The sequence below is a fragment of the Psammomys obesus genome, unplaced genomic scaffold (assembly GCF_907164565.1).
Source record: "Psammomys obesus unplaced genomic scaffold, mPsaObe1.curated_primary_1811, whole genome shotgun sequence".
NCBI lineage: Eukaryota > Metazoa > Chordata > Mammalia > Rodentia > Muridae > Psammomys > Psammomys obesus.
The window spans coordinates 19414142-19423374 of NW_026596117.1; the positions used below are offsets into that span (position 1 = coordinate 19414142).

Sequence of the window (9233 nt, forward strand, 5' to 3'; positions counted from 1 at the left end):
AATAATAATAATAATAATAATAATAATAATAATAATAATAATAATAATAATACAATTTTTAAGAGGCTAGGTGTAGAGTACTTGCATCATGTGTGAGGTCCTAGGTTCAATTACCAGAACAGCTAAAAGAAAGGAATAAGCAAATCACAACAAAAAGCAACAGAACACCAATTTATGTTTACAGAATTGGAAGAGTTGAATGGATATAAAACATTAGCCAATAAACAGCGCATCAGCTGAGAACAAGTTGTCAGAGTAAGGCATTCACAGTCTTTGCAGTTCCCAAAGGAACCTAAACATTAATTATCTTTAGCCTTTGAAGTAATAATAGATTACATAACTTCCATATAGACATGGAATATAAACATGGAAGTTATACTTTTTTCAAAATTTTTTGTTTGTTTGTTTTTGGAAACAAAACAGGGTTTCTCTGTGTAGCCCTGGCTGTCCTTGACTCGCTTTGTAGACAGGCTAGCCTAGAACTCACAGAGATCTGCCTGCCTCTGCCTCCCAAGTGCTCAGATTAAAGGCATAAACTACCATGCACAGCTTTAAAAAGATTTTCAACTTAGAATATAACTATATACAGATAAAAATCTTGTCCCAAGAAATCAAAGCGACACATATTTTCAAAGACAGGGGGGCCACTTAGAAAAACTGTTCAAATGGTAAACCAAAACCTAGGCAACAAGCTTCATGCCATAATCAGAGAAATCAGAGAACAAATTTTGTGGCAGCTTGCAAGCTTTACGCAAACAAACTGAAATCTGTATGTGTGCACATGTGCATGCTTGTTTGTATCTGTGAGTGCAGATGATGTGTGCTCAAGTGTGTGTGTAGGTCGGCAGAACCTCAGAGATTGGTCCTCACCTTTAACCTGTTTGAGACATTCTCATTTGCTACACACCCCCAGAAATACACACCAGTCAAGGTAAGTTCTATTATTAAACTTCTATTATTAAGTTCTATTATTTACAGGCAAGTTCTATTATTAAAGAGCAAATAATTTTACACTATGTCAATGTATAGGAAATTTTAAAAGCTTTCAGCAAGTTTGCACATACCTATTTCTTTAAGTGGCAGGACTTTTTCCGCTCTTGGAGTCTGAGAGCCCTGCCCTCCTTTCTGGACATCCGTAGAGTACAACTTGACTCGCTTTGAAATAGAAATATGTGGGTGACTGTTGGGAACCATGTATGTAATGCTCCCAAATGTCATTAAATTCTTCCATCCTAAAAGAAAAAAAAAAGTCATTTTAATTTCAAACATTTAACAAATCACATGCTTAAATTTCCTAATTTATATTGATATGGAAACTTTTTCCTAATTTATATTGATATGGAAAAATATATATGAGACCAAGCAAAACCCTTGATATTCAATTATTCCAAAAGGCATTTCACAGTACATAAGAGATATTCTTATTTTGTATGCTTGTTGCATTTAGGAAAAAAAGAGAGAGAAAAAAAGGCTGGTATAATATATTTTTAGAATAGTAGACTCTGAGTCAACTTTGGTCAGAAGGGATACTCGAAATTATCCCATGAGCTGAAGATTTAGTTCTTTCATATTACAATCAATAAATGATTCCTATTAGCAGTCAATCCTGTTGTCTCTGATTTTTAATCAGATAATTAGATCACAATTTGGTGAATGCCCCAGTATATGGAACTTTTAATTGAGAGAATAAAAGACACAAAGCACTTTAAGTATTGCATCTTGGTTGACAGTGGCTTTTAGACTGACACAGAAGGAAAAGGGACTCCATAATTAAACTGAAATGACAGAAAAAGTAGTGTCTACTCTCCTAATCTTTTATGTATTACTGTGTATTCTCAAAATTCCAGTTTTTCAAAGAACTCAAGAACTATTTAGATAAAATTTATACTTTCTAAGGTTTTATATGAAACCAACTATGTCATTAGAGATAATCCAGTTTTTCCAAGAGTGAGTGAGTGGGCACTGAAGAGCTGACACTTGGTCAGGAGACACAGCTCAGCCCTATGGGGTGTGGAGGCGCCAGTGTCTACCTGCTGACAACTGAATTTCCCAAACACAAACTGATTTATGCCATATGCATGAAGAAGGCTTGTAAAATAAAGTCTCTTCTTACGGTTCAGGGATTCTGGCAAGAAGAAGTCACTGTGAGCAGTGTAGGTAACTTGAAAGCACGAGGGATATGACGCATAAGCTCTCAGCCAAGCTATAGGCTGCTCATTTATTTTGGAGGGAAACTTTCTGATGTCCATTTATTCTTAGTTTATTTGGCAAATTGCTGAGGATCCGATGCGGTTTTGCTTATGAGTATCTATTTCTAAAAGCTAAGTGAGGAAAATAACAGAAGAGGGTTCCTACACATTGAGACATGTAATGGACCAACCTGTCTTCTTCACTGTGGCCACTGGTGTTCCTGAGGCAGAATAGGAAGACTAAGGAAATAGGAAGGGAAATTAAGGGTACAGGAGATCACACCACTGATTCCAGTACTTGGGGAGGCAGAGGCAGGTGGATCTCTGTAAGGTTGAGGACAGCCTGGTCTAAATACCAAATTCCAGGCCAGCCAAGGTTGCATACTGAAACCCTGTCCTAAAAATAATAGTAGTAGTCGTAATAACAACAATAATAAAATTAAGGGCTCATAAGGGACTAAAGCCCTGTACCCTGAGATCTACTTTGCCTTTCCTGCTGACTGAGAATTAAAAGAAAATTTTCAGCACAACTGATGTCAAAATTGCCTATAATTTGTGTTTACCTAAAAACATCTCAAAATACTAAAACAACAAAGTGCCTAAACACATTTCGGGCCAAATGTTTGTAACCTCAAGTTTTAGCACTCCTCTCATCCCTAAATCTGAACAGTAAACCTCAGCACCACTTAGGAAGGGAGGCTGACCCGAGAGGACAAGATGGCTCAACAGAGAAGAGCACTAAGAAGCATCGGCAGAGTGCTGTCCCCTAACCTCCGTGAGTGTGCCACGCATGCTCTGATATTTACACACGTCAGACACAGCCGCATGGGAACAGTAACAACACATAACTTTCTAAAAAAGAATTCTTTAACCAGTTGTCACAAACATAATTTTTTTATATGTGCATAGACCCAAACAAGGTCCATATACTGTGCCTGAGACCTCTCCTCTCTTGATCATTTTTAAAACTATTTTTTTAATTTAAATTCTTTAAATATTGAATAAACTAAGCTGTTCCTCTTTATTTCTGCCCTAGTAGTCTTCCTATCTTGACTTTATTAACTGAATTCCCATGGCAGTATTTAACTTATCCTATGTGTCCCGCAAGTGGGTGTGTGTAAAGGCTTTTTCTGAACTCAGCTGATGAGAACACCTTGGAGTGTTCGCTTATTCTGGACTGGGATTGTATCTCAGTAGCAGGGCTCTGGGCCCTGGGTTTGGTCACTAGCAGAGTTTAAACTCTAATTATCTATTTTTCTGTATTTATGACAATGTTTACTGTTGCTCAATGCTAGAGAGATTATTCATTAGGTAGTTTTAAAACTGGAGCATTCTGATTTTATCACCTCTTCTCACAGTCGGAATACCTTCACAGAGATGATTCCCACTCTGTGGTCACTAGCAGTACAGCTGAAGTCAGCCTTGGAGCTTCATTCTCCCCTTTTATGCAGCAACTCTCAAAACAGTGAGTGTACTGCCTGGCATACTGCAGTGGTGGCACAGTTTTAGCTTGCGTGTATCATTACAATTCCAGATTTCAGTGAGATTTCAGTCACCGGCTTGAGTAACACTTAAACGGCCTTTTTTCTGGCCAGCAGAGGTCTCTTCAAACCCTTCTAACATTATACAGTTATCTTAGATAGCTCCTTTGCTAGCTGTCTGAAAACATTTAACATGTCAGGTACTAACAGCTTTCAGTACACCTTCAGCATTAACACACAACTGAAAACTGCTTACAGGTCCACATCTCACTCAAGAAAACCAATATAATACCTAACACAGCAACAAAAAAAAATATAATCAATCATCTCTAGCAGGCAAAAATAGAGTAAAACATATTCCTAATCTTAACACCCTTTCTTCAAGGTGACATCTAAAATTAGCTACAAATGGAATGTTAGTTTTTTGTTTGGCACTGACTGCTCTACCAGCCTGAATAGAGTTTCCTCATTGCTACACACCTAAGAGTTGTTTTCATCTAGGTTGTAGCTACTGGTATCTTCCCAGTTTAGTCACAACAGTCAGGAGCCTGGTCACAAGTGTGTCTTCACTTTGCTGTCACTGCTTGCCCTCTCTCAATCTAGTTTCTCATCTACTTATTTACTTTGGCTTTCAGAGAGAACATGACTTCCATTTGAGACTAAGAGCAACAAAAAGCAACTATTCTCTTCCCTGCAAACTTATAATGCAGTCTCTCTGATGTATGTTTCATCTGCACTAAAAGGATATCTTGTGGTTTGGGTTCATCTCTAGCTCATTTTAGGGCTTGAGTCAAGGTTGCAGCCCATTGACTATAGGTCAGTCTCCTTACCTAAGAGACTATTTCAGTACTTTCTTCCCTCCAAATTCTAAAGCACTGACATATCTAATTGCATGGCTGGAGGGATAGCTCCATGATTAAGAATACTAGCTGCTCCACAGAATCAACTGCCTCAAGGGATTTACAGAGATCAGGGAGCCTGCAGCAGTCTGACCTAGGTCCTCTACATATATATTATGGCTGAGTAGTTTGGTGTTCAGTGTGGGACTCCTAACATAGGAGCTGGGGCTGTCCCTGACTCTTTCTCCTGCTTGTGGAACCCTTTTCATCCTATTGGGTTGCCTCATCCAGCCTTGATGTGATGGTATGTGACTGATCTTATTGAAGCTTGTTGTGTCCTATTTGGTTGATGTCCATGGGAGGCCTGCTCTTTTCTGAGGGAATATGGAGGTAGGTGGATCTGGGGGAGAGAGGAAGTTGGGGGGGGGGAAGACTAGGGGGAGGAAAGGAAAGGATGTAATTTGAGAGAATTAAAAAAAAAAAAAAACCTTTGCTTGTCAGATGAGGAAAATTTTCCACCTTACAATGTTACATGAATAAGACTAACTCAATATGGTTTCAATCACTAAAAATGTACTTGGTAAACTACAGAAATTACATTTAATTTTTATACTACTTTCTCCTTTTCTATATTTTAAAAATTTGCACAATAGGCTAGGTGTGGTGGTGCATGCCTGTTATCCCAACACTTGGGGAGGCAGAAGCAGGCAGATCTCTATGAGTTCAAGGCCAGTGTGGTCTACAAAGTGACTTCCAGGACAGCCAAGACTATGTAGAGAGTCCCTACCTTGAAAAATCTTTTTTTTTTTTTAACTTTTAGCTTTATTTATTTAGTTGTTCCCTTTATATCCTAATCATAGCCCCCATCTTCCTCTCCTCCTGGTCCCACCGGGGGAGGGGGAGGGTCTTAAAGGGGATGAAGAGTGGGTCAGTGGTTAGGAGCACTTACAGAGGACTGGGGTTAATTCTCAGCATCCACATGGCAGCTAACAATCTCTGCAACTCCAATTCCAGAGCATCTCATATCCTCTTCCAGCTTCCATGAGCATTGCACACATGATGCACAGACATACAGGCAGGCAAAACATTCATATACATGAAACTTTAAAAATAATGATTTATGGGGCTGGAGAGATGGTTCAGTGATTAAGAGCACTGCCTGCTCTTCCAAAGGACCTGAGTTCAATTCCCAGCACCCACATGGCAGCTTGTAACTGTCTATAACTCGAGTGCTAGGGGATCTGACAACCTCACATCAATTCATAGAAAATGAAATTAAATAAATTATCAAAAAATAATGGATTTATTTTAGAAAAGATCTTATTAACAGCACTGTCAATTTGTGACAGTTGGTGTAATATCACACTCACCAATCCTAGTTTACTTGTATCCTTTTTGCTAAGCAACACTGTAGGAAAATTCTGCCTACTCATCTAGCAAGCAAAGGTATGAGTAAGGCAGAGTAGCCCAACCCAGGAGGATGTGACTGATACGGTTTTAGTACACAGTACAAAAAAGGCCACCCTTTACTTTTTTTTTTTTTTTTTTTTTTTTGTAAAGCAACAAAAGCACACACAGACAACTCCCTGCATTACATCTTAGATTTTATCTCTACTATCATACTTAATTACTTCAACATTTGCTAAGAAAAAGTAAAAACAGCCTGCAACCCCAAGACTTGGGGATAGAGACAGAAGGATCACAAGTTTGAGGTCAGCCTAGGTTGAGAACCCATCACAACAAATACTATACAAATACTATAACTACAAGTAAGTTTGTAATTGATTAGTATAGTAACAAACTGAGATACACACAATTCTGCTGCCAATCAGTACGAAAATCTTAAGAGGCTGAAAATAAGGCTCAGCAGCTTAGTACTGCATATGCCAATAATCCCAGTTCCATGTGATTCAATGCCCTCTGTCGGCTTCATGTGCACAAATACCAGCAAATACATGGGCATATACTTATGAACACACACATAAACAAACAAAATCATTAAACAAAAAATGAGAAAACTTAGCCAATGCAAGATAGGCAGTGAGCAGTGAAGTCCTTTAAACATACATAACTATACTTTTTCATGTTTGTACAACATTTCTGCACCTCTGTATGCTATTCAACCGTCAATCATTTTCTTGGCCCATTATTGTATTGCTATGTATGCTATCCAATAGTCATATTGATGGGCTGTGTGACTACACACTGGATTCTGCAGACAACACAAAATGGGAAAAAGCTTAATATTAAAAAAATATTAAGAATATTAAAATATTGTAGGTTAATAATATTGATCTATTGTTACTTTTTAAAATATGGCTACCGCATAATGCAAAACTACACTATATATTTTGACTCTTGAATACTGTTTTTTTTTTCTTTGCCTTCACAGAGATTTCTAATTTTTAAGTATTTATAACAGTCAATGTTCTCCTCTTCTGTTTATTCTCTTTTGTTGTTTTGTTTTTCAAGATAGGGTTTTCCTGTGAAGCCCTGGCTGTCCTGGAACTCACTCTGTAGAGAGCAGACTGGTCTCAAACTCAGAGATCCTCCTGCCTCTGCTGGGACCACCATGCCTGGCTTCCTCTCTTTATCCTTTAGAAGCCTTAACTAGACAGGTAAGCGTTCTAGAAGCAGAAACTAAACTTTATTTCTTCTCAAAGAAAATTATCTGGTCTTGGATCCCTGCTCCCCCTCCTCCAAACAAAACAAAACAAAACAAAACAAAACAACACAACAAAGCAAAACAAAAAAAAGAGCTTCAAATAGTTTTTCTTGTAGCATGCAACTTAAATAGCACACTTCCTCCAAAAGAGTTCTAAATTTAACCATAGTTTTGATTGCTCTTTCAAATACTGCAACAAAACTTCCACAAAGAAGGTGACTTTTGAAATCTAGAAGGGTTTTAAGGGTAAAAACATTCAATTTTTTTTTTTTTTGTAGTAACAAACATCCTAAAGAACTCTGCAAAGTAATCCTAAATGGAGAGATAGGTAATTATTATCTGTGTTGCACAGATGAGACAAAGAACATATCATATTTGGCACGGTGACAGGAACACAGAATAAGAATTACAAATTACACTACTTCAACTCATTTTACCAACACTGAAAGTGCAGTCTGGACAACCTTCAACAACCACCCTGTGAACTTCGGTGTAATATGCCAAAGTTTACTTGGGGGTTTTAGAATAGAGTATATAAACAGGCGATTCATTCTGTTCATGATACATAAGATAACCAGGCATACTGCCAATATGGGAAAACTCCATAGCTAGTTTTCTGTCACTAACGAAAAAAAAAAGAAAGAGAGAAAAGAAAAACAAAACAAAACAAAACAAAAAACCTGTAACAGTGTTATTGCAATAAATTCATTTGCAATCTTAAGAGCCAGCTTTTATATTTATTACAAGATATGAATATATTCTACTTTTATCTGTACAGCACAGCAGTCTGTTACAGCTTTTACCACTCAAAAGCCTGAATGGCTGCAGCTTTCGACTTCCACTCAAAAGTTTCTGAAGCCTGAATGTTTGAGAAACGTTTCCGTGAACACTCCTGGCAACTCCCAAGAATCTGGGGGGGGATTTAGTTATTAGTGGATTTGGTCCTGTTCTCTCCTGAGCTGTGCTATGACATGCCAAGCTATGGCAACAGGAGAGGTAGGTAAACAAGAAGACAGCCTACAGGTTTCGTGCTATTTCAGAAATTCTCCAACCACTTTGACTAAGGAATGGTGAAGGTGAAGAAAACTGTCAATTATCGTTCCGCCCAGTTTCAGGAAACCCTTTTTTTTTTTTTTTTTTCACAACTAGAGAATTCAATGAAACTGCAAAGTTCTTTGGGCTTCCAGTCCCCACACTAGGCTCCTCTGGTAACTGTGAAAAGCCCTCAACCTAAGCAGCAGGTAGAACTGCGAAAGGGAGTTCAAGCGAGCCTCGAAACTGGTGGACTCTGTCATTTCCCACGGCCTGTTTGGGTCACCGTGATGGACGCTCAGACCTCCGGGTCTGGTGGTCCGCCTCAGGGTGTCCCCACGCCTGCTGGCCCCCGAGGGGACTCTGTTGCGGCCGCCGCTGGCGGGGACGCCGTATGGGGACCCTGCGAGACCGGCAGGCTCGGGGCTGGGGAAGGGCAAGCTGGCCAACTGCCGAGGCCAGGCGCGGCCTCCGCCGCTCGGTCACTCACCCTGGCTGCGGCCACGGGCCGCCGCCCGGCCGCCACCGAGCCTGCCCAGCGCCGCCCGGCTGCACCTGTGCGCCGCGACGGCGGCGGCCAAGCCCGGAAACATCCTAGCGGGGCCCAGGCCCCCACTGGGACACCGCCTCCTGCCTCCGAGCCTCCGGCCGCGCCAACTGACTCCATAGACTGGATCCCAGCGAACACGGCTGTGTGCGCCGCGGCCGGCGGCCTCGGCGACCCGGAAGTCGGGGCGCGTCGGCGGAAGTGACGGAATACGGCCGCTGGGTCGGGGTGCCGCGGGCGGCCGGGTTCGGGTGGCCGCCGTGCGCTCTCCTGCCTGTGGTCGGAAGTCTGCGTCCCGCTGTTGGCGGGAGAAACAGTCTTCCGCCGAGCTGCCCGACCCCGCGGCGAGGGGAGCGGGAGGAGAAGTGTGGGTCTAAGTTTCTGCCCCCGTGCCTTCTGAACCCGCGGCGCCGCGCCTACCGGTACTGCGGCCGCCTCGCCGATCCCCCCCCCCCCCCCCAACCTCCGCTTCTCCGCTGT

The 9233-nt window shown here is 41.1% G+C and overlaps 1 protein-coding gene across 1 annotated transcript in view; it reads right to left on the bottom strand.

The window, feature by feature from the left end:
• Positions 1–8920, bottom strand: part of Slc30a9 (solute carrier family 30 member 9) — a 53350-nt gene extending 44430 nt beyond the window's left edge. Inside the window, exons 1-2 of the mRNA XM_055629219.1 lie at positions 8697–8920; positions 1065–1232 (exon numbers count right to left, since the gene is read on the bottom strand). Of these exons, the coding sequence (XP_055485194.1) occupies positions 1065–1232; positions 8697–8799 (271 nt within the window). The 5' untranslated portion in view covers positions 8800–8920. The remainder of the gene's footprint in view (positions 1–1064; positions 1233–8696) is intronic.
• Between the last annotated feature and the right edge of the window lie 313 nt (positions 8921–9233).